Source organism: Leptosomus discolor, chromosome 1 (assembly GCF_034619465.1).
Source record: "Leptosomus discolor isolate bLepDis1 chromosome 1, bLepDis1.hap2, whole genome shotgun sequence".
NCBI lineage: Eukaryota > Metazoa > Chordata > Aves > Leptosomiformes > Leptosomidae > Leptosomus > Leptosomus discolor.
Window position 1 is genome coordinate 46,394,804 of NC_141391.1, and position 25,941 is coordinate 46,420,744.

Sequence of the window (25,941 nt, forward strand, 5' to 3'; positions counted from 1 at the left end):
CTGGAACACAGAAATTGATTTTTTTTTTCTTTTTTCTCCCCCTTCCCGATTACTATGTCGATTTTCATAGCTTTCTCCTAAATCCCTATTTGCCCCACTTTAAAAAATGGTAAGAATACAAATTATTCTAAGCAGATAATTTTAACAAGTTTATCTTAAAAAGTCTGGACTACTTATTCTGCAAGCACTTCAAGAGAAAAAAAAAATGTTGCTTTTCTTTAATCTGGGTGATTAGTAATGGGTACAGCGACCAGAATTTGCATGAAAGGGAGAGGTTTTTTTGGTTAAATATTTAGATTGCTGAAAAATTAAGGTTGACTTTTTTAAAGCACATATTTACCAAACTGTCATTTTTGTCCTAGATGGATGATACCCAGAAATACAATGGAGAAGTAGAAAAATCTAAAAGAACTCAAACTTTGTTCACTAGCAGTTCATTTTCGCAACCAGACTCTGCACACCCTCTCTCCACTAGTGCATTCAGAAGCAGAGGTGAGGAGGAGGAGGAAAAAGAAGGTGTTCAGTCAACACCTCCTAGTTCAGCATTACCTGTAAAATCCCAAGACCAAGATGCTGGAATCAGTATTGTTAAACCAGAGTATTGCTCTCCTCCTGATTCTCTTTCACTTGCATCTTCTGCAGAAAATGTGAGTCTGCCAGAGCCTGAGGATTCAAAAACCTTGGTAAGTGTGGAAATAACATGATTACTTAGTGTAACTGAGTGCTACAACAGAGTAAAAGAAAAAATAAATAAAATTACATCTAATGCAAGTATTTTTTGGTATTAAGACGACAGCTGAGAACAACTGTTTCCTTTGATTTAATTCAGGGGAAAGAGAATATTTGGAAAGAAAATAATTAGTTCTTTTGCTGGATTTTCCCCCTGCCTTTTATATGTCCCATGCTTGATTTTAGTTCTCATTCTAATTCAAAACAGTTATTCTAAATATTGTTTGATGCTTGCAAAGTTTTTGTTATTCTCCAAATAAGCACGTTGTGTGCACAATCAGGTGTGTCAGTTGGATGAATGACCTGAGCTGCTGTAGCATTCATTTGCACGTTTAAACTGGTGGTCGAAAATAAAGATCAGCTTTTCAAAGGCCAGCTTTAAACATCAGTATCATACTATCCTTTTTGCCATCTGTTGTGGCTTGAGCACCCCCCCCCTTTTTTAAGTTATTTACTTAAAAATTAATCTGATTAACATTAATGATTTTTAAAGCAAATCGCTGTCTCTTCATGTATGTAAAAAATGACCAGCAATAGCTTTAATTGTCAACACCTTTCTATAATATCTGATGATGTGGTTCATACCCTTGACAGATTAGAGGTGAGTTCTTTGTATTCCTGATGCTGCTGTAAACGTTAATTGTGCCAGTTGCTTGGGTGAGGATCCTAAGACCTTGGATGCTGATTTATGAAGTCACTTCCTCCACCAGCTTTTTATAAGTTCATTCACTTTGAACCATTCTTCTTCCTAATCACTTGGAGAAAAGGAACATATTTCAGTTTAATACTCTTGATGCCCCTTGACCATTGTGATGAAATTATAATTTTTTGAAACTGTGAGTGTTGTACAAGGAAAGAGATCATGATCTTTAGGTTTTTTCTATGTTGTAGCAAAAACAGAGGAATTGCTGTTCTAATCAGTGAAAACAGATTAGATATGGGTTCTTTGTAACACTTTAATGTGTTACAAAATGTACTAGGTCTGTATTTTTTTTTCTTCCTGTCATTAGTCACAAGGTTATAAATTGTCCTTCCTGCAAATGAGTAATGTGGGGTTTTTAAATTTAAAAAATAAAAATAAAAAAATTGAAAAAATGCTGTGTTGTGCCTTAAACAAGCTTTAATTTAAGGACTGCAAGTTCCATTTGGCACGTTTGTAAATCATTGCCAGAGTTGAGAGATTGATATAGTTCACTAGTCATCAGGGCAATAACACCAGGTTTGTGGAGTACTAAGTGTTTTGGAGACTAGCTGTCCAAACTATGAAGTTCAGTGTGCAAAGTCGCATTAGTCCTCTGACAACAGGTAGGTTTGAAGAAGAGCTGGGTTGGGATGGTGGAAATAAAACCAGCAACAGTAATTTTCAGGAACACACTTAAATTCAAAAGCTTTGCATGTGCTCTAGCCCAATGTGCTAACCTGGCTATTAATAGATTCACTTTTAAGGTACTGTTACTCACCTAAGGACTTAAGTTGAATAGAAAAAAAGTCTGTTTCTGTATGTGGGAATGTTTGCAAGCTAGTAGCTGTGTTTTGAAGAAAAGAATTAATTTCTACCCTAGGCTGTTACTGGGAGTGTTTTGCCCAGAATATTGCTGTAACACGAGGCGAAACCTCAGGATGTTTCTTTGCAATGCTGTTGTTTTCTGCACCCAGAGCTTGGGTGCAGCCGAATCCTCCTCTGGCTTGTCCTGCTGGGAGACTTTGACTAACTACGTCTGCCTGTGCAGTGGTCCCTGCAACTGCCTGTGACATCCTACGAACATAGGAGCTTTGGGGAATTGGGTTAGATACCTAGACTTACAAATATTTTAAGTTAGGGAAAATGAATTCCACCTTTCAGGAAGGCTGCTTCACTAGGCAACTAAAATGTAGGTGTACATTTAATGCATGCATATAAGCATGCGATGTCTCCTCCATGCATGCGTTGCTGGAATATATCTATTTTAACAGCATTTAACAGAAAAGAGTTTTATTTTTTTCCTCCTTTTATAACAATGCCAGTTCCATGATAATGCAGTGGATAGTATGCATTTGGTTATTTTAATTGTTTTTTAATTAGTTCACATTAAAATGGTAATGGATGCAACACGTGTTCACAATATATTGTGGGATTGAAAGCATGTGTTCCCAAATGTTTTCCCAATCTACCATTTTGAACTACAGAAATATTTATGTTGGGTTTTTATCAGATTTTGAAATCATCTTGTAAGTCCACTAGAATGGAAGACATGAATTCTGACTAATTCTGAGTTTAGTTTTATTATGTAAGGCCTCTGTTAAAAAATCCATAGCAAGCTAGGTGATTGTACACCCAAGTAAATCTAGTTGCCGCATTGAGCGGAAAGGAAACTGATGATGCCCAATGTAGGACGTGCAGGAAAAAAATCCAGTGACTTACTGTTATCTAGCTTTTTCATGTTTCTTTTTGACTGACGCTCTCTCAGGAGGCAGTGCGTTCCACAAATTTGCAAGACTATCCATGAAGGACCCATTTAGAGTCTCCATTTAGTTTCCTCAAATTTCATACATTTTGTAGCATGGTGTTAGGAAACATTTAAAATAAGAGAAATGCACAGATAAATATATGGGTAGAGAAAATACAAATGTAAACTGAAAACGTACCTGTTTGAATAAAAACCTAATTAATTACTTAACTTACTTCAATGCTGTTTCCTTTGTCTATGATGCTAATAATAGATGATTAAAGTGCACATTGTGAGCAGCCTCACTTATTTAGAGGATAAACTTTCCCTCATTTAGATTCCCGTGATACCAGATACTGTAGTGTCATGTTTTATTTTTCAGGAACAGTACAGTGAAATGAGAATCAGTATAAACCAGAGACCTGGCCACAGTCGCAGCTTCGGGTTTACAACAAACTGGAGTTCTTCAGGGACCTTTGTACAGACAGTTGAAGAAGGTAAATGTGTATTAACCATACAAATGTTTGTTCTTGTGTTTACTTTACAGAGGCTTCTAAATTAAGGCATTTGCTGTTAAGAATGTTGCAAATATTTTAAAAACTCGGATGGAGAACTCAAAAATCAATGTTTAATTTGCTAATGTATTTCTGTGAAGCCTCATCTTCTGAAATGGGTTGAATTCAGAAATACCAAAAATGCATTTTCCTAATCAAGGTAATTTCTGTAACCATGGAAAAGGCGTAAATGTGATCACTCAAATATTCATCAAGCTCCTTACAGAACAGTAGTAAGGGGCACATACGGACTTTTAATACCCAAATTGTTCCTTTCAGCTAAGTTGAGAAGATTTCATTTTGTAGATTTTGTAAACATGTGCGGAGGAATCTTTGTTAGGAGTTAATATCTTTAAATTAATTTTACCTTTCTTGGTCATATTGAATTTTGGAGACAGTTAATATTTTTTAGCAGTTGCAACTTGTAAATTGGTTTCCAGTGCAGTTTTGTTCAGGTGTGTTAATACTGAGGAAAAGCAAACATTCTTGTCTTGAAATAAAACATACATAAAGTTTATTTCTAAGCTTTAGTAGTCTTCTGCATAGAACAAGCTCAGTTTTCTTAATGAAAAAAAACCCAACAAAACACATCAAAAACCCAAGCAAATCACATGTAAGGCTTGTTTTCTGAAAAGTGATCTTTCCCGTTGACAGTAATACTTGAAGAATATTTACTTGTGCCCTTTCTTCCAGCTAACACAAGATCATCATAAGAAAGGAGAAATAACTGGAAACTTCTCATTTAATTAGCCCTTCATTATGCTTTCCAGAGAGGAAAAAAACCCCAAACATTTAACAGTACTTGCAGAGCAGTCTCGACATTTCTTTCCCTTTTTTTCTCATATTTAGATTGTAACTGTTAATTGCTTTGCATGAAGAGTAACTTTCCATTTACTTGCCCTGCTTAATAGGCTTCTGGTTTAATTTTGCTATTTGGAGAGGCAGGGGACTGCCCCTTTGCACTGCCAACTGTGAATGAAAAACCTGAGGGTAGTGAATGTTCCTGCTGGTCATTCACAAAGGTCTGGGTGAGCTCTGTCCCCAACTCCGTAAGCAAGGAGAAGGCAAAAGCCTTGTGGTTGTTATCTTCGTTGTACTTTATTAGCATTCTTGCAAGGAAGTGCACAAAGTATAAAGATTGAATGGAGCACGGGCTGCATCTTGGTATTCTCATTTATAGCATGTGTTTAACATCTTTTTTTCAAGAACTGACTTGTGTCCTTGTTCAATAGCTGTAGCTTCCTTTAAAGGAACAAAGGATGAAAGAGGTGGACAGCCCATTGAAAAAGTAAGGCGTGCCTTCAGTTGGGCACTTCTGAATGTCGTTTTTCCTATTTTTAAGGATAAATCATAGGATAATTCAGGTTGGAAGGGACCTTTGGAAGATCACCATGACAAACCCCTGCTCAAAAAAGTGTCAAGACTTGATTCAGACTAGGTTGGCTAAGGCCTTACCCAGGTGGGTTTGAAACCTTCCAAGGATGGAGGGTGCACAGCCTCTCTAGGCAACGTGCTACAATGGATAACTGTCCTCACTGAGAAAATTTTTCCCATATATCCAGTCAGACTATCCTTCGTCTCAGTTCTCTTGCACTGTGCTATGTTCTCCTGACGTGAATTTCAATGAAGAGTAGGCTTTACCTTCTCTGTGACTTCCCTGTATGTACTAGGGTTGGGGGGACTGCTGTTAGGTCCTCCCACAGCCTCTCTTCTCCAGCCTGAACAAGCCTTGTTCTTCACAGAGCAAATGTTCCAGCTCAAACCATCCCAGTGGCCTCCTGTGAACTTATCCCACTTTTCTGATGTCTCCCTTACAGTGGGACACCAAAACTGGATGCAGTGTGGTCAATATGACATACAAGTGTTGAGTGAACAGGATAGTTGCTTCCCTTGATCTGCTGGTCATGCAGGCGTTCATATGGCCCTGGGTATTGATAGCGTCACCGCTGCCAGGGCCTGCTGCTGCCTCATGTTCAGCTGAGAGTCCACCAGGACGCCTCCAGCCCTGCTCTCCAACCTATCAGCCCCTAGCCTGTACCATCACTGGGGTTAGTCCACTCTGGGTGCAGGGCTTCATATTTGCCTGTTTTGAATGTCACATTCCTGCTCTGAACAGCAGTCCTGCCCTCCAGCATATCAGCCACCTGCTCCCTTTTGGCATGTTTTGCAAACTTGTTGAGGTGTGTTTCACCACCTCCTCTTCCTGATTATTGGTGAACATGTTGGAGTGGACAGGTCCCAGGATACATCTGTGGGGAGCTCCAGTTGTAACCAGCCTCCACGCTGAGTATGAACCATTAACCACTACCCATTGAGCCTGACAGCCCAGCCCGTTTTTCACTCATCTCATAGTTTTGCCCCATTTGCAATACCATCACAACTTTGATACCAGGATACTGTGGAAGATCATGTCAAAAGCTTCATTAAAGACAAGGTGGATGGTATTCACCACTCTCCCTTCATCTGCCGATATCTAGTCATTTTGTCACTGAAGACAACCAGGTTGATCAAGTGTGATTTAGGCTTGGCAAATCCCTACCAACTGTTCCCAGGCACCTTTTTCTCTTTTGTCAGCCTGGAAATAGTTTCTAGGAAGACTTTCTCTGATTGTCAGAGACATAATTGTCGTCCTAACTAGCTATGTGATTTTCTTCAGGTGATAACTTGCATTTATCTTTTTGATACTTAGAAATGACTCCGTATTCCACATATGCTTTTCCTTCAAAAAATTGTTAGGAAAACTACTTGACAAGCAAAAAGAACTTCTTATAAATGTTCTCAAAAAGCTTAATAAGACTTAAGCTTGCAACACATGTTTTGGTGAGGCCCGTTTACTACATACAAAAGAAGATAATGCTCCTTCTTTACTGGAATTTTCAGTGTTTACACTAAAAATTAGGTAAACGGGAAGCCTTAAGGTCATTAATCTAGACATTGTTCTGCCAGCTTCCCCACTGCTATATAATCTTTATTGTTTCAGTCCTTTCCTGTTCACTCATCGTATTCGCAGTCACTTTTTTGAGACGGCGTTGATGTAAGAGTGCACAGGTCTGCAGTCAAATGCTTGCAGGCATGTAGGACAAAGTAAATTTCATCCACTTCCTTTGAGTTTTAAATTTTTGTGTGACTGAGCTAGTATTTATCTGTTGTAATAACAACAGATGGGGGTAGGTTAGAGATAACTAAATACATATGGAAAATGAGTCGGTATTTGGTTGGGTTTGTTTTCATTGGAGGTAGTAAGAAAGAAAAAATGTTTACTTTCAGGGAAGCTTATGAGAAAAAGAAATATATGTTCTACGTAATATAAACTAAATTCTATAGTCTTGGAGGATCTGGACAGAAAAAGACATACCATATGGTATGCTACTATACAACTTTTGGCACCTGAATTGCCAGCAAATCACTGTAGGCTTCTCCAGAAGTGGATCAGAACAGAAGCCCAATATAGGAGCTCTGGTTTGCATTCTTGATAAGTCCTTCTATTCACAGACTGTAGAGACAGTAGGGGAAGAACAGCTGCCAAAAATTGAGCGATGTTAAGTTGTCCTGGCTGTGGTAGGTCTACACGTGCAATCTAGAGACTGCTACTGTTCATTCAAATCTGTGTGGTTGGGGTATGGTCTGGATGTGTTTTTCTAGTGATATTATAGGAGGAACCACATAAACTTAAATTCCTTTCCCTTCCTAAAACCTGAATTGGTACCCCACTTTCCCCCCTCACATGCTTAGTGTATCTGAGCTGAGTGAGGTATACTGTTCTCACTCTGAGTTGGATCTTATCCCAGTCAAATCATCTGAGTGAAATGAACAGCATCTTTTTTGGTTCCTAGGGCTTGTTCTGTCACAGCAGAAAACAGGGAAATTACCAGTTCTGATGACTGTCCTTGAGCCTAAAGCACTCCCTATATAATGAGCATAGAGTTCAGTCTACATGTGGTCAAACTGTATAGTACTAAAGAACTTAAATTTTGAAATCAGACACAATTCCACATGTTATATGATGTTGGAAATAGTAACTTTAGTTGTAGTATCTTCAACAGTATTCTTAATAGTAGCTTCAATTAATAGATTGGAAAATTATTAAATATTTAACATCTCTCTAAGGAGATATGCTTTTTTTCCTAGTTTGTCTCCTGTGTTTTCTTCCTCCAAATGAAAACCTTACATTTTCTTCTATAATAATGTTGAAAAATAACTGGTGTGTTTTGAAAATTAAATTTACTGATAGCTGCTAATGGAGTTTGTAGTCAATACTTTAAGAAGAATGCAGAAAAACAGGATATGGAGCTATGCTCTTCCAACATAGTAGTTAGCGTTGATCTTTTTTTTGTGAACTACGATGGATCACTGGTTGGTGCGCTATTAAGGAAGCATAGCATTTCTTCATTTCTTAGCTTCCTCGGGTGCCAGGAATATTAAAAGCTATCTGAATCATTAGTGGACGATCCAGACTTCTAGCAGCATTTTACTAGTAAGTCAGGAGGAGGTCAAGATGAAGCATGCAGTGTCTAAATTCTTCTGTCATGCTTGTCACATTTGTTTCTGATAATGTAATATAGCATCGTTCTTCATATATTTTAACAAGATGTGTAGATTTCACGACTTACTTTGGAAAACACTCTCATTGTGTAATTCAAATTTGTTTCAGTTTATTAATGTGAGGATTTAATGTGCAATCTTTAACTGTGTTTTCACGTAGCTTTTCCATTTTCTATTCTGCTAGGAGAATAATTGTTAATGGAAGAACCATTCAGATGTAATTAATAAAATCTTATTTAGGGAAGTCTCAGTTTCTCAGTTTATCCATTTTCTGAATTAAATAGAAAAAAAAGTTTATTAACTAGTCCCATATCTTCTTTGTCCTTAAGCTAGTAAGATCACCTGCTAATGTTTAGTAGCAGATGAAAAAAAAAGTATAAAGTGCAGCCTGTCTTGCAAAGTATCAGTAGAATTCAAAGTCCAAGCTGCAATGAAATTTGCTCTTAATTGACAAGATAAGTAGAATCTAGAGAAGTCTAACGGGACAGCACTCAGCAATATCTTGATTCCAATTACCAATCAATTCAGAGCTAAGAAACTATTTTAGCAAAGCAGTAGAGCAGCATGTTCTTGTCAGTAGAGCCCAGAAAATGTAAATAAGAATATGGGAAAGCCAGCATCTACTGGAATTAACAGTGGAGGCTGGGTTTATTTTGGGCAAATATGAGAGGATTACTCAAACATTGGCTGAATTTCAGCTAATTGTTGGCTACAGGCACTGTGGGGTGCACTCTCTCTGCTGCCCCCCCCCCCCCCCCCCCCCCCGACTATCCCAGGTGGTAAAGGTGAGTTAATGAAGGCAAAGTGGGCCCGGAGGCTGTTTATTAAATGGGCTAACCAGAATATGCAAGTCCAAAAGACTGGTGTCGTTGTCATTTTCATAAGTTTCAAATTGAATCACTACTTTGATGTTGAGTTTACTGAGCTTATATTTACAGTGCAGTAGATTTTTCTAAGACTTTCTGAATATCTACCAATAAGCATTTCTTTGGGGGGAAAAAAAGGTTCAATCACAGCTATGGTAAAAAAAATAATGGTGAATGGAGACATAATTTTATTTTTCTTCTGTTTTCTGCAGGTAGCCCTGCAGCACTTAGTCAGCTGCATGTAGATGATGAGATCATTGCTATCAATGGCACAAAGGTTTCACATATGGACTATAGTCAGTGGGAAGAAGCCATCGGCAGAGCACTAGAAACTGGAAACCTGGTCATGGATGTCAGACGATATGGAAAGAATGGTGAGTTGTTTCATCGGGCAGATACAGTGCGCTCTGTAAGGCAAATAAGCTTTGTCTCTGCTGTACTTGACAGCTGAGAGTCCTTATTATCCTTACAGCAGTAATATGTATCTACGCTAAAGTAGTTTGCTAGCATGTCTGTGGCATTTTAACACAACTTGGCTTTTTTTTAACTACTCATGCATTAGAAATGTCTTGACTAGCAAGTCTACAAAGCAATGAGCTACTGACTTCTCTCTTGTGCTCTGGCTTGTTTCTGAGAGGATGCACAGGTAAAAAAATGTGCAACCACCACACAAGGGAATATAACGTTTTCTTTCCTGCCACGTCAGAAAAGCAAAAAGGGACTGGTCTCTAGAGAACAGTAATTTTTAGAGCTTCTGTCCTTCAGTCTTCAGCTCCTCTTTTTGTCAGTGAAAGAGGATCTTGTGTTCCTTTTTTCAGGGAGTATTTTGGGTGGTGTATGAGCTTGGGAGTGATGTAGCACCTCTGTGCTATGATTTTGATCATTGACTCAAATGTTGTGATGCTGTCATCTCTCCACGATGGTACCACCCATTCTGGCTAGTGAGAGTTTCCATCCTGGCTGAAGGCCTTGTAGCATTTCTGGACTTGACATGGGTTTGATCAGGATACCCTTTCGAAGTCCTGAAAGAATTTTGCCAGAGTTGGAAGTGTGACCGATGCCTTCTTTCACATTATGAAGACAAAACGTTCATTTAGTGGGAAGTAAGGCAGAATATGTTGCCAGCAAGTGGGGGGCGGGGAAATAGTGGGGTGAAGAAGAGGCAGGAAACAAATCACAACTTATACAGGGCTAGCAGAAATTAAGAGTGAAATTAGTGAAAAACTCATTGAATAAATTTAGGGAGTTGGTGGGAGAAATGATGGAGTCTGAGTGAAGAAGATGATTTGTCTTCACCTCGTCATTTTGCTAGTTTAGTTTAGACTGCCTTTTTTTTGCCCTCTGTGTTTCCTGAGGAGCACCGATATGAAAATGACACTTCCTTGGATAGTGTGTGAGTCAAACTATACCTTGTGTGAGTAAAGCTGGAATAATTTTCTTGATCCCTACTAATGCTAATGAAATAGTTTCCAATGAATACTAATTGCTCTGTAATGTTGAGCTGCTATAGTCCATGTTAGCAAAACATCTGGTAAACTTTTACCTGGCTTACAACTAACACTTGCATTTTTGGGGAAGGCGGTCTGCTCATAAAAGCCCTTTTTCCTGTCTTCACAAATTCTACCTGATTTGTGTCTCTCCCTCTTCTGTTATGTGTTGTTTTGTTTTGTTGTTTTTTTGTGTGTTATTTTAATGTGTTTTCACTAACTCTTCTGTTCTTTGACATTACTGTCTACATTAATTTCTTGATCCTCCACATACCAAAAAGACTGGGGCAAAGACCAGCCTTCCCTGCCACATGTAAGGCATAAAATCCTCAATCTCACCAGTATGGCTACCAACATTATAGGTACATCTGAAAATAAGTGGATTGATGCAACTTCTGGAGAACGCATTTCAAATGTTTCAACCATATCAACAAAAACAGATTTCTCCAGCAGCCTTCGAACTTCTGTGAGTATGTTTTTTAAGGGTCATGGGATTTGCAGGGGGGAAGAATGTGAAAATGTAATGCCTTGATAGAGGCAGGATGGAGAGAAGACCTTGGAAATCTTATTTTTACTCACGTTGCTTAACGAACATAGGAGTCATGGTTTGAGCCTACCCAGCTGGCAACAAAAGCATCCCACAGCCACTCGCTCACCCCTACCCTGACCCCTTAGGGGTGGGGAGTAGAAAATGCAACCAAAAGGCTCCAGGGTCGAGACAAAGTACAGGGAGGGCTCACTTGCCAGTTATGGTCAGGGCCAAAAGACAGACATGGGGATAATAACATACATTTAATACAAAACAACTACCACCATCAAGGATACATCCAGATCTTAAATACAACACCCACATACACACGCCACCCCCCTCTGTCCTGTCTTCCCAGGCTCAGCTCTGCTCCCTCTTCCCCCCCAGCAGCGCAGGGGGCAGGGAATGGGGGTCACAGTCCGTCCGGCACAAGGTGTCTCTGCTGCTCCTTCCTCCTCCGGTAGAGGGGCCCTCGCAGCCCTCCCCTGCCCCACTGCGGGGTCCCTCTCCCGGCAGACAGCCCTCCACCCACTGCTCCAACGGGAGTCCTTCCCGCAGGGCCGCAGCTCCCCAGAACCGCCCCAGCGCGGGTCCCTCCCGGGGCTGCCGCCCTCCCACCGACGGGCGGCTCCAGCGCGGGCTGCCTCGGAGTCACGGCTGCTCCGGGCCCGGTCCCTGCTCCTCCGGCCCGGGGCCCTCCGCGGGCTGCAGGCCAACCTCTGGGCCACCGCTGATCTCCAGAGGCTGCAGGGGCTCAGCCGCCACCCCACCGTGGGCTGCAGGGGAACCTCTGCTCCGGCACAGCTCCCCCTCTCCTTCCTCACTGGCCTGGGTGTCCACAGGGCTGTTTCTCTGACATCCCCCTTCACTCACCAACACAGACCAAACAAATAGACTGCAATCAAGCGCTTCTTTCACTCTTGAATAGTTACTCTCAGGGGCGCCATTGGTCTGGCCTTGGCCAGAGGCGCGTCTGAAATTGAAGTCGGGGGAGCTTCTGGAAGCCTCTCATAGGAGCCAGCCCTGTAGCCCCCTCCCCTGCTAACAAAACCGCACCAAAACCCCGCCAGACACCAAACCACCATAGTAGATTACTGCAAATACAGAGGTGCAGCTATGTACTTATTAAGGTATATAAGGTGTTTTAAAGATTTGCTACTGTCTATTCATGAGTGGACACTAAGTGATAAGTATTAAATTATTTGCAGACTGTGTTTTAACTAAAATGTATAGAGTAATTGTTCTTTAGAAAAGATGACTTTTACCTCCATTATTACCATAAAGGAAAGTTGCAGCCCCAAAGAACAAGCGTATACGTGCTTTCAAATTACTTGCAAATAACACTCTGCCTGCCAAGGAGCTGAAATGGAAAGATCTTGGCTTCTGGCATTTTCTTCCAAACTAATCTTTTTTTATTTTGGCTACCCATTTAGAGCTGGTTATTGATCTCTTCGAATGACTGTAGTCATTTTGTCATATAATATACTTAGGAAGTTTTAGATAGTTTTGTATTTTTCTGTGGAAAGTGTTCTGAAGTATTTCATGATATACAGTTTCTGTCAGGGGAGATGTGTAATTGGATAAACCTAATGCCTATTTTTTTTTTTATTATTTTTAAAGGATACAGAGACAAAATTGATAAATGGCATGCAAGGAGACCTTGGCTCTAATGAACAAAGAGGTAAACTGCTGTTGCTTTTCATTTGCTAATTGTGTGGGTTTGGAACAAGAACAGACACTAAACGTGTAATTGTCACAAGCTTTATATATTGGGCGAAGCGAGACCTTAATGAACTGAAAGCTAGACAGGTATCACAGATCTAGTTGCATCCAGACTTGGTGAAGTTTGCTTCCACGATGTGCTAGGGATTTGGAGAGCTGACAACAAAGCGGTGACACCCCCCCCACCCCATTTCTGCATTAGTGGTTGTAAATTTACTGTGTGGTAGGGGTGAAAGAGAAGAAGACACGCAAGTTACTGCAATTGCTACTGCATTGTTACAGTTTTACTTTTGTTCCTGGAACGGTATTGATGATTCTGGTATGAATAATAATTACTGATGATGCTATGAACAGTTATAGCCTTACTTGATGACAGTGATAGAAACCAGGTACATATACTTCCTAATGGAACAAAAATCCTTAAATGGAAACTTTTGTATTTCGTCTTATCTTGAATGCACATGGCGATTTATAAAAGAATTCTCCCAAGAGATCAGTTGCCCTCTGGAGATGCCTTTCTGATGACCTTAAATGGTGATTAGGCTCCTCAATCCAATGTGGCATCTCAGTCAAGGAGGCTTAAATTAGACAGGGAGAATCTGAGTCCAAGTTTGACACTTGTACTGTTGTTATAGTTGGACATTGTTAGTGATAAAATACTAACCAGTATATGATGTAACCTACTAAAAACTGTATTTGTTACTATGAAAGATGAGATTTCCTTTGTGTTTCAGGGGCTTTTTATTTTTCCAAAGTGACGTTGCTGTAGATTGGAGGTCGAACAAAAGTTTCTTATCCAGTGGTGATAGTCATTTAAAAAAAAAAAATGGCAGCACCTTATTGACTTGTTTGTATTCTTTGTATTTTTCAAATAGCATCTGAACCTATTTCTTTGAAAAACTTAAAAAGACGGTCACAATTTTTTGAACAAGGTAAACGAAAGAGCTAATATTTCATGTACTTTCATGAAATCGTTCCTGCTGCACACTCTTCCTAACAAGTCTGGTGCTGGGTACTATACCTCTTCAGCATTGTTTGTTGCAGTTATGATGAAGCAACATAATTAATTTCCCTTCTTTCCCCAGGGTCATCAGGTTATTCTTACAATTCATGGGTCTACCTTTGTGGTAATGGGTCTTTGTGTGTTCTCTTATATCTATAGCTGTTTAAATCTCTTCTGTGTTGTTCATACTTTTTTTTTCCACTGGGTAGGAGTAAGAAGAATAGTACTCTGTTTGGGTTCACTACTACCTACAAAACAAGAATAACATTGAATATTCCAGCAGAGGCTTAGCGCAGATCTCAGAGCTGTTGATAAAATACTTAACTCTGGATTTTAGTTTATCTTGAGTTGCAGCTCTGTGCTTTCATCTAAATTGGTCGAAAACAGCAGCTCCTGGCTTTCCACTATGTGGTGATGTTGCAAGATCCCAAGAAGACTGATAATAAATTTTGAATTGAATATGCTAGCTTTTAAAGGCAAAAACCAAGGCACTCAATTTTGGTTTTGTAGGTTGCTTTTTGGTGTTTTGCATGTCTCAACTCACATACTTCCACTAATGTTGTATGTCTGTTGCTGTCTTCAGACTCTGTATGCCTTGCTGTTTTGCTGTAGCCTGAAAGAGTGAAATTCTGGCCCATTGGTGGAAGTTCAATGTGGATTTTGCTAATGATTTTAGTGGGGCCAGGACTTTGCCTTCAGAGGTGATGGCTTCTGTTTTTTCTGGAAGTGATATGTGAAGTGCCACAGTATAAATCTGTGTTTGTGGTTCTGTTTGCTTTTAAATACTTCTGCTGCGTTGTATTTGCGATATAGTGGTATTTTGTTGGTGGTTGTTCTGTTGGGGTTTTTTCAGTTTTGTTGTGGGTTGGTTTTTTTGGTTTGTTTTTTTTTTTTTTTAAAGGCTGGCTATGAACTTTGGTTCTTATTTTAATACATTTTTATAGCAATATTTGAACTATTTCACTTATGCTTGAGGGGGAGGAGAAGGGAGCGTTTCTAGAGTCTAAACTCAGTGCAATTTTGTTAATTTTAAACTTTTGACACTTAGTTTTCCAATTATATGAAAGATTGTTCTTTCTAAACCTGTACAGGGAGGTGTAAGCTTACAGGGGTGAGAGAAAAGGGGAGCAAAGATTGGTGCTGCCTATGCTTCCCTTTAGCATCTCCTGGCACAACTGCAGGAGATCAAGTGTGTTCTACTGTCACTGTGGCTGTTACAATCCAATAATGACAAAAAAGTGCATATGTAGATTGGACACTAGTCTGTGACTCATGACATGTCTTTTGAATCTTAAACGTGACCTTTTCTCCACTTCATGTGGTTTTGCTTCAGAAAACTTTTAGGACGTTTGGGTTTTTTGCGTTTGTTTTTTCTTTTTTAACTGAAATTTGGACAGCTAACTATCAAGTACACTAGCAACAAACAAAAATAATGATGATGCTTGGGAAAGGATTATATGTAAAGTTGTGCTTCTCCACATTTTCTAAACTTAATTTGTTAGCATAACATATGTTGCTTTTAATAATCATCTTAGCACAAGCTAAGACCGAGCATGATAGCCTCAAATAGCATAAGGTTTGTGGTGAATGGTGATGAGCTCCGCAAATTCAAGTGTGCTTTTGGGAGTGGGTAAAGAGGACAGTTATAAAGGGAAAATACATTATTCTGTGGTAGAGAAATTGCCTGTGGATGTCTATTGCTCTTAATTCACATCAAGGGCAGTAGGCGAGTGGCTGGTCTAACCTGGAGCAGTGTCCTGAGTACTGGTCATGCTAAACAGCTGGGTTTCAGAATAATAATAGGAAGGCTGTAGCAAAGCACCTCTGTATTGCCACAGTAGGAGATGCACTGCTGATTCAAGCAATTGCTGATGGCACTTGTAAGCATGTAAAGCTTCTAAACAATTATGCACAGTAGCTGAAAGCACCTAATGAATCCTGACCTCAAATAAGTTCAGTAGGGCAAAATGCAAGCATGGCTTACTAAGGAAGCAAAAATCAGTCTGAAGCTCAGACTTTCCACATTTACAGAAGTCTGGCAGTGAGTATGGATGGTTCTAATGATTTCTGGTTTTTGCCTTCCAAATCTCACAGGAGGCCCAGAGCCTGCAATGCCTGATGTAAGTACTATTTACAAACTACTAATTAGTTGTATAATCCTCGTCTTTTCAAGAACCCCGCTGCTTTCTTTTGCTTTCTATACTGCTTTAAAATTGTGATCAAATCTGAGAGTACTGACTAAAATTTTTGAATGTATAATGAGTTGGTTGCTTTCTGTCCCTTTGAAGAAAAGGGTACTTTAGGTCCTTGTCACTATAAAGCTGTAGTGTTTGTAATGGCTTTTATTTCTCACTTTAAAAAATACATTTGAAAATGTAGAGTGTTAATTACGTGAAAGAAGATAATATTTAATTTCTGTGCTTTATTAGCTCCCAGTCCCATCCATAAGTGCTCCTAGTCGTCGGGTTTGGGATCAAGAGGAAGAACGAAAACGACAGGAAAAATGGCAAAAGGAGCAGGACCGTTTATTGCAGGTATAATTAATCTTCACAATCATAGGCTGGCAATCCCTGGGGTGCAGCAACTCTTAGGGAAGAGAAGTGATGTGTGACTTCTGCTATTCTTCTTACTGATGGCTAAAAAAGACTTTCAGATACATTTACTGGGCTGCACAGTTACATAGGCTAGCAGTTACTCAGCAAAAAGAGGACAACACATTAGTGAGCTTCATGAAATCAAACCCAGACTGTGTATTCACTGCAGCCAGAAACGTTCTGTTGTCAACAAGGCTAGTTTGCTCTTATTGGCAACAGAATTTAAAGAATAAGCAGAGACCTGAGGGTCAGTAATCGTCACTTTTGAATGAGTTTTATTTTTCCCTGTAAGAAAATTCTCTAGAATGAGTTTTGCCTTCAATCAGCGGTACTGCCTTATATTCAGAGGTGAAGAGAAGGCAGCCAGTGCCTCCTAGCATCCTGTCATTTAGCAATCAGCCAATTGATTGGAATCAATCTGGTTCCCAGGACCTCTGTCAGTCAGGAAGCTGAACCTACTAACGCAAAACCACCTTGATAATCGGTTACTACAGATGGAGGGAAGTGTTGTGAAGGGAAGGGGCAATGTTTGTCATCTTAGGATAGCACAGAAAAAACAAGCACACATCTCTGCAAAGATCTCAGCTCAATGAAGCATAAGCATGTTCAACCACATTCACCAAGATGCATCTCTGAAAATTACATTAAAGTTTATCTAAAATGTCTTGGCTAGGAGAGACATCAGTGAAGATTGTTTACTCTGCACAAGCCCTCTTAGTAAGTTTGGTGCATTCAGCAGAAAACTGTGATGTCAAAGTACAGCGTAGCAACTCTGTTGCCTTTTGGATGTTTTCTCTTTTGTTACTCCTTTTAGCTTAGGAACTCTGCAAGGCAAGAGCTGTGCCTTCCTAAACATATTTGTGGTCTTTGTTATAGTTCAGGTGCTCCATTTGATGCCTAAAGAGGTAGTTTTAAAGAATGTAAACCTTGGCTTCCCTTTCCCTTTCTCGAGAGCAGTTTCAACTGTCTGCCATCACTTTTCTTCTTTCTGCTTCTCCTTTTCTAGTCCTGAAGTAGTAAATTTGTCCAGAGTAATGATGTTCTTTATCTTCCCTATGATCCTAGTAACGAATTTTCAAGTAACGGAGAAAGGAAGTGAAATTTTCTTTGCTTATTTCCAACATCTTAGAAGGGATACTTTTACATCATTAAATGTTTTGTTTTTCCAAGATTTAAGTGGTGACTGACAAAACCACCAAACATTTATTGTGTCCCTTCAGTAATGCTTTAAGACATTACATTAATTTCATACCAAATCCGGTCATTTGGATCTGGTATGAAATTTGGAGGTCCAGAAATTGGTTTTTGTTTAGATAATGTTCCAAAAGTTCTTGCTCAAACCAAATTACTGCCTTATATTTTGCTTTGTGATAGCTTTACATTTACTGTATTAATATGCCCAATTCCAAGTTAAATATAATCGCTCCATCTTTCAAGAAGTACCTTAGCTGATTTTTGTTCAAATGGGAACTAAACTGTAAAATGGGGAATATAACAGATGTGAGGTCAGTTGTTAGGAGACTTAGCACATAATAAGCCTGGATTCTCCGAAATCAGTTGCTGAACTCCTTTGGGATTGTATTTGAGCCAAGATTTTATTCACTCGTGGTGGACCTAATGTCCTAGTGGAGCTCAAGCATGTTTTTACCACAGTGATCTGTTAAAAACCACGTTGAATACCAGTAGTACATTTTAATGCAAATAAAAAGTACTGTGTTTCTTATTTGAGTGTTTAACTTCAATCTAACCTAACAGGAGAAATACAAACGGGAACAAGAAAAACTGAGGGAAGAATGGCTACGAGCTAAGCAAGAAGCAGAAAAAGAGAGCTCCAAGTATTTTGATGAGGTAGGCTATGAATGTGGCTTCACCTTTGACTGTTATTTTCATGATGGCTTCTTTCCCTTACAGTAGATGCAGGCAAGCGGGCAAATAATTTATTTTGCTATATCATTTATCTTTTCTTTTTGGAAAATAAATTGTGGTCTATGACTTGGCAGAAAGAGGTTGCAAAAATGGGAAGGAAAGAGTAAACGGGATGCTTTGAGACCTGTTGACTTTGACTTTTTTTTCCTTATTGATTGGTTAAGTAACTAATACCAGAAAAATGTTGGCAAAAAGTTACAGAATGTATTCATTATTGTGACCAGAATGAAATTGTCACCTTTGCTGTATATTTACCTCCTCATGCTACTTGTTGGAATTCTGCTTCAATACTTCATCATGAGGAATGTTTGTAAGTGCCAGGCTTGTTACTGGCAACCAGTTCATCCTATCTTCGATATATTTACATATCAAGTTAACTTCAGATTTGCTATCATATATTTCAAAACATTGAATGAGTGTAGTTTCTGTAGTCGCTGACTTTTGTGGCTGTTGCTTATGGGAAGATGAACAGGTTTTTTTTTTCCTGAGTGTGGGAGGTATCTGAGATACCTCTTCTTTATTGCTATGCGAGTGCTGCTTCAGGCATCCTAGCTAGATCAGTTGTCTTTATACAGTCACAAATAAGTAGACTGTAATTTAAGGCTTAGGCCTTCAATAAGAAAGCTCTTTGAGCGGTTAGAGGACTTTGCTGTACAAGAGTGTAAACCATTTCATGTTTTTTCTATCATTAGAGGTTTGGATTGACCTGTAAACAGTGTTTGTTCTCTGCAACTAAAACATCTTTCGACTTCTGAAAGACCTTTTCTTGTGTTTGAGAGGAGTCAGAGTGGTAGGGCTGAGGCTTGACTTTCAAATGGTAGGAGAGTGGAGGAGGGTGGGGGTTTCCTCCACGTGAGGATTCATGTGAAATTCATTGGTCTGGTATACACTGCAAGTCTGTATCTTTCTGTGTACACTCTTAGGTAGATCTCGGGTTTCTAAGTCAAAACAGTAGGGAGAAATGCTGGGTATCATGGAAGAGTTTGTTTTCCATGGGTATTTAAGTGGGGATGAGATGGCTTGAAATGTAAGTGATAGTTTAGAAAGCAGAATGTTTCACATAGTTGTGGCCACGCTGCCTGTGGCACTCGTTAAGGCTGCTGTGTGGAATGAAGCTCTTGCATTAGGAGAATGTGCTAGCAGGCACTCAAAACATGGAACCAAAGTACACCCTGGGTCTTGGGTTGAAAGTTTTCAAGATGCCTTTTACACAGTCTTCCCTCACAGAATAAATGAACTTTTCTGAGTGAGCAACCTGTTTAAACAGCTCCCTTCCCTAAAACCATGACTGTTTTCTTTTGCTGCAGGAGCAGACTGTTCTAACCTTAAACACAACATCTGTCCCTGCACGGGCTCCATCTGTGTCCAGCTGGAGAGCAAGCCCTGAAGTGAATACTCCTGAGGAGCCAGAAGGAGATGAAGGAAGTGAGCTGGCTGCACACCTGCTGGACGAGGAAGAAGAAAGGAGGAGGCTTCAGGAGGAACGGAGGATCCAGGAAGAAGCAGCCCTCCGTTTTGAGCAAGAAAGAGAACTCCAAGAGCTGGAGCTTGAGAGACAGCGTAAAGAGAGGGAACAGCAATATGCTGAGGAGCAAAGACAGCGGGCAGAGATGGAGGAGCAGAGACGGCAAGCTGAAAGGCAGAGGGATGTGTCAATGGAGATGCCTCAGTACCAAAGGTGTGCACTTGTGGTGGGGTGTACTCTCTCTTCCTTCTGCATTAAGCATTCAAATACATTTCTAATGGGCATGTGAATGTCCTGAATATGAGGGTACTCATGTAAGACTCGTACTGTAATCAGTCAGGCAAGATACCACAGGATAGCCTTTCTTTCTAAAGGTAGAAGGATCAGGCATATGTCTTTCCCCATGGATCAAGTGCTCCATTAACCCCCTTCAGTTCATTTTTAAATAGGAAGTATAAAGACAGTAATTACAGCCAAATCAAAGATGACCTAAAGCACTTAGTGTGAAGATTTTATAAGAACCCTGCATAAGCTTGTAAATTGAGAGCCAGTGGCTCAACATACCAGGCTTTCAGAAGAAATACCAAGTTAACTCTTTTCCAACAAATGCATGACTGGCTTTCCAGACTCCCCCCTCATTCTAGTTTGACAGTGCAACAACAGAGTTTAATTGCACTGCTGGGTTAATTTGTTGATGAGGGCTATCGTGGTGTATAAGTGAACAGATACTGGCTTAGATAGCATATCCTGTTAGAAATACCCCCTGTGGATATATTTATTCTAGAGCATGAAAAAGTTTCTTTCATTACCTTAAAAAAAAAAACCAACAAAAAAAACCAAACAACAAAAAAACCACAACACAAGAACACACCAAAAAAAAAAACCAACCCACACCTAGAACAAAAAAGAAAAGCCCAACTATTAGTTTACAAGTTCGTGTTCTTGCCCAGAAGTTTTCAGACTACTGTTGCAGTCGTCATGGGAGATTAATCTGTCTGAAACAGATTAAAACAGTGACTTTTTCTTTATTTCTTGTGCGTTTAGCTTACTGCCTTGTGTATGACTAGCTTTGCTGTTTCCCCTGAGGATTTTCCCCTGCCCTTATATAAGTAATAAGAGATGGCTGAAGATAATGCATAATATCAAGTTACATCTTAGGAGAAGAAAATAATGATTATAGAATTGCGTATGTTTGCAGGGGAGATTGTGTTACTTTAGCACGTTGTGACTGCTGCTTGAGATCCCTGCTGAGCAAAGCAGAGACACAGTTGTTATAATGGCTAAACAGGTTCTTCTTGGCAGCTGAGCCAGGGTATCTCTACAGTTTTAGCTTGCCCCAATTGCAAGATAATAGGACTTTGTGTGGTAACTTATTAAGCTGCTGTGGTATTTGCATATCTAAATCCTTGATACATGCTTTAGTCTCAGGGGATTTCATTGCTTTTGAGGTTGTTGCCAAAGGATGTTTTGCTAAACAAGGGTGGCTTTGCTTAATAGTTAAGGAGCAAGTTCAGTGAAACTGGGATTTAAAATATCTGGTGTTAAATGTTTGTTTCACGGTGATATCCAAAGATATGACTTGAAGTCTGAAATGTCACTAACATCTGTGAAGGCGTGATACTTGCTGCAAAGAGCACTGAGGTTGGGGACAGCCAGCTGGATGAGCTTTGTCTGTGGAAGTTAGTGAGTGTTTCTCTATGGGCTACAAACTGCACCCATACAATTTTCTAGAATATACACGGAACTTTTAGAGAACTGCTATGTTTGGACAAAGCTTACCTCCTGGCTTTGAAATGGGTGAGATAATCACTGTTGTATACTGATACTTGTAACTTTTGCAGCATCTTAAAGTCTTTAGGGTTTTTTTTCTCATGTATTTTCATATTTCTAACTAACATATCCTCAGCTTTCTCTATGTATACTTACTGTTTGCTCAATTTCTAGAAAATGGGGGGTTTTTTGTTTAATATGTATTTTCTTTTATCTGTGTTTTGCTTCTAGACATTATGAGCGCTATGAAGTATCTAAAACAATAGAGGATAGAGTTGGCCATCCTCTCATTGACAGGTAATAAGAAATTTAGTCGATAGGTATGTTGAAACATCTTCAGCAATAAGTATTAACCATTTTGGCATGCTCACATTTGGGTTCCTTGTCACTTACAAAAACATTTTCAGGGAGTTTTTCTGACAACCTTTCTTTTTCTGCCTTTTGTTAGTTGTGTTTCTGACTGATAAAATTAAGCCTCCTTAGAATTTTAACTCTTTGAGCTTTTTTTGCTTTTTTCCCCCTTAAGGATCTGTTTTGAATATTTTTAGTAGGAAATATTCATGTCTTTTTCTGTATATGAACAGATTGTATCTTTTTTATAGGCATTATGAGCATTATGAAGTTTCTAAAACCATTGAGGAGCAACCTGTTGACAGGTACGTGTGATACTGAATCTCAGCATAGACTGTAACACTATTTCTGTGTCAGAAAGCTTTGAAATTTCCAGTAAACTTTAGCCATGGCAGCTAAGTGTGTGCTTTGTGTTGCTGCTGTGTTTTGTAGGTTTTATGGTATGTTTTCACATTGAGGAAACAAGCAGCCGAACTTTTGGCAAATTTTATGCTGTGCTGTAAACAACAGTTAGATTTTACTGGGAGAGGGAGAACTGTAAGGAGGTAAATATGTGGGTGGTACTAGACTTATCTGGCTGGAAAACAATTTCAGATAATATTGTGGTTGTGTCATAACGTGCTATACAAACTAAGGTGCAGTCATCCCAATCAGGATTGTGCAACTTGAGAGAGTAAACAGGGAGAGAAGTGAGAGGCAGCAGCAGCGTATTTGTCAGGAGGATAGTAGATGTTCCATTTGTCTTTCTGTGCATTGAATGACATTTTGTGGCTAAAACGCATAAAAAAAAAAGATGATGGCTATAATCAGTGAATAATAAATTTTCCGAGAACAATCTCCATGCAGTGTTTGAGGAGGTGTTTTGCTTATGGTCTAGTAACAGTGCTGAAGCATGATTTTAAGTTTCTCATTAAGTTAAATCATTTATAAACCTGGTTTGAAAGTTATCACTTCTTTGACTGTCTGGCTGTAGTCTTCATAAAGCTTCCACAGAGAAGGACTTTGGTTTTTACATGTTTTTGTTGAAGCAAATACAGTGATCAGTCCTTATACCTGAAGCACTGGGAACTTTCAGTACACAGTTTTAGCTTTTAAGGTGTGATTACCTAGTGACTTCTAAATATTGACTTTTTTTTTTTTTTTTTCCCCTTTAATATCATGTCGGTCTTTGGGTATTTTTGCCTGTTGTTTTAAGTACAGTATGAGTTGTTGATGGGAGGGATGGTAAAAAAAGGGGCTGTCTATCTGTGGTGTCCAATGGTAAGATCTTTTCTGTGATGAGGTCTCCTAGTTGAGATAAATTAATGTTATCAATATCTTTAGGAACAAGTCCAAGTCAACTTCAGAACTGAATGAATTCAACACAATCAGAAATGGTAAGTACTGTTTAATTTCCATTATTTTTAAGAACGTAGTTTTTCAAAAAAAGGCGTATTGGACAGAATCATCCTAAGAAAATCAGTTGTCAAGGTGTAGCTGCATTGTAATTCAAATTCATGCCATACCACAATTTAATGGAGTTTCAACAGCAAGAGGAAATCCATACAGTCAACATATAAGCCTAGGACAAACATGATTGACTATTCTCTTGAAGTCCATAGCAGTGATTACAAATGGATCTTAGATGCCTAAATTTTAGGTGACTGATATTTATATGAGATTAAACCAATCATGTAGGGATATCATTGAAGATGCATGTGCTTTTGATATGTTGATTCTGTTAATGAAAAAAGCTGCACATACAAAGATGGTACTCTATTTAAAACAACTGTTTGCTCTTTTTAGCTTCTATTAGTGTACAAGTAACACAGCAAGAATTCAGCTCTCGATGCTGTCATGGTGGCTTGTTTCCTGGACTCCAGTTCCTGGCTGCCTTTCTTGAGTTGTCCTTCAGTTATATTACTGCCTTTTTACAGGACTGTGTGTAAAGCAAGCAAACAAACAGGATTCATAAATATATTACAGCAGAAAATTCCTGAAAGCTATTCCTGTGTCTAAAACATAGTTAAAAAAAGTGATCACAAGTAATCATAGAAAAGTAAATAGTGAATTAGAGGATATATTGCAGATTGACAATGTTGCTTTCACATATTAAAGCTTGATAATTGAAACTAATGAAGGAATAAACTTCCACAGTATTTTGTAAGGAAGAGGATGAGAGGAACTAGCCTCAAGTTGTACCAGGGGAGGTTTAGATTAGACATTAGGAAAAATTTCTTTGTTGAAAGAGTGGTCAAACATTGGGACAGGCTGCCCAGGGAAGTGGTAGAGTCACCATCCCTGGAGGTGTTCAAAAACCATGTTGATGTAGCACTTTGGGACATGGTTTAGTGGGCATGGGTGGTGTTGGGTTGATGGTTGGACTCGATGATCTTAGAGGTCTCTTCCAACCTAATGATTCCATGATAATAGTAATCTATAGCAATAAAACCAAGAGCAAATCCATAGTCAGAGCAGTATTTAAAGGGACTGAAATTTCAACTGAATGACTTATTGCTGTGTAATTTTCTTAATTAGTCTTACTGTAAAGAATAGTTACTGGATCTAGGAAATAAAGACAAAAATTGTTGCCTTCTAACATATCAACACATATTGGAGAAAGATGGCTTGTTTGTTTCCCCTTCCAAAGTTTCATAGGCCATCTATACCATAAATCTTACTTCAGTTGACTACGTAACACAGCATCCAAATAACAGAGAAACTCTCTGTAAGATTTTCTTCTCCCAGACCCGACCCGACACACACATCTATATATTTATCTAAAGCAAAATAAAGCAATGTGTTTAGTGCCTTGAATAAGGAAAGAATTCTTGAAAACAGGTACAACTTACAGAAAAAAAAAAAAAAGAACTCTTAAAGGGAAAGAAAGTATCTCACTGTTCAACTATATTGGTTTATATTGGAGGAAGAGTCCAAATTGTGGCACTAGAAGAAATCATGCCCTTTTAGAAATATGTGTGTGTGTTTATATATGTACACACAAATGTATATGCATATACACTTGGGAAGTGAAGGCAAATACCTACTTGTATTTAAGTTAAACATCATGTAAAAGGCCCCATTAATGGAAGCATAAAGAAAAAATTATAATAATGATGTATTGCCAAGTTTGATACTGGTCACCCAGCTGTGAAAAGGAACTGGAGAAACCTGTGAATGTGGTGATGAATGACTGCTTTTGGAGTTATAGCCAGAGTACTGAATGCATGATAACTGCTTTTGTGCCTTAAGATGTCTAGCTGAAGTTTGCATGTTGTCCGAACAGGTACCCAGAGCAAGTATTCAGAGAGGTCCTGGAATGTAGGTGAGTCACAGAAGAAGTCTCAGAAGGAGCACAATCTGTCTGCAGCAGAGTTGGAGAGACAGCAAATCCTTCAGGAAATGAGAAAGAAAACATCTCTACACACGGACAGCAGCTGGATCAGGCAGCGCAGTTCCAGTATACATAAGGAGCCCGTTAGTCTGTACAACAATAGTATGAGGAGGTAGGAATCATGTTAAAAATTAACTTTGTCTCTCATCAAATGTTTTTGTTTGGTTATTCTAAACTTCAGCTTGTATTACAGAGCACAGAAACAGAGTCTGTGAAATACTGTAAGGTAAACTGCATAGCAGCATAGGTAGAAGAAAGTAGCTGTATTACAGCTGGGATTAAATGGGGTTTTTTTGCAAGTAAAGAAGGTGGATGTGACCTGTAAATAACCTAGCTGCTTATTTCTTGGTTGGTATACCAGCAATGGAAATCAGTAGTGTGCCTTGTCATTGACAGATGTGCTTAAGAATTTCAGCATGACAATTTATTATGGAAATTAATTATTATGGCTAAGGAGTGTATCTTTTTTACATAGAAATATGTCAGAAAGTCTGGAGTTCATTTCTTGCTTTAAGTAATGTATGAATGTTGGATTTGTCAGTTAGGAAACAGCGGAGTTATCAGTCAGGAGAGTGTTTGGCTATTGGGCCCATACCTTGTACCG

General features: G+C 39.1%; 1 protein-coding gene across 3 annotated transcripts in view; it reads left to right on the top strand.

Moving 5' to 3' along the window:
- LMO7 (LIM domain 7) overlaps positions 1–25,941 on the top strand; it is a 134,603-nt gene that overhangs the window by 102,336 nt on the left and 6,326 nt on the right. The window contains exons 16-30 of one of the 3 annotated variants that reach the window (XM_086482005.1): positions 363–683; positions 3,538–3,652; positions 9,330–9,491; positions 10,967–11,070; positions 12,754–12,814; positions 13,731–13,787; positions 13,941–13,982; positions 15,953–15,978; positions 16,288–16,392; positions 18,208–18,300; positions 19,686–20,056; positions 21,845–21,910; positions 22,216–22,269; positions 23,288–23,340; positions 25,230–25,449. In XM_086482005.1, the coding sequence (XP_086338131.1) occupies positions 363–683; positions 3,538–3,652; positions 9,330–9,491; positions 10,967–11,070; positions 12,754–12,814; positions 13,731–13,787; positions 13,941–13,982; positions 15,953–15,978; positions 16,288–16,392; positions 18,208–18,300; positions 19,686–20,056; positions 21,845–21,910; positions 22,216–22,269; positions 23,288–23,340; positions 25,230–25,449 (1,850 nt within the window). Of the gene's footprint in view, positions 1–362; positions 684–3,537; positions 3,653–9,329; positions 9,492–10,885; positions 11,071–12,753; positions 12,815–13,730; positions 13,788–13,940; positions 13,983–15,952; positions 15,979–16,287; positions 16,393–18,207; positions 18,301–19,685; positions 20,057–21,844; positions 21,911–22,215; positions 22,270–23,287; positions 23,341–25,229; positions 25,450–25,941 lie in introns of all 3 variants that reach the window. The other 2 variants (XM_086482004.1, XM_086482006.1) reach the window with 2 other exon arrangements.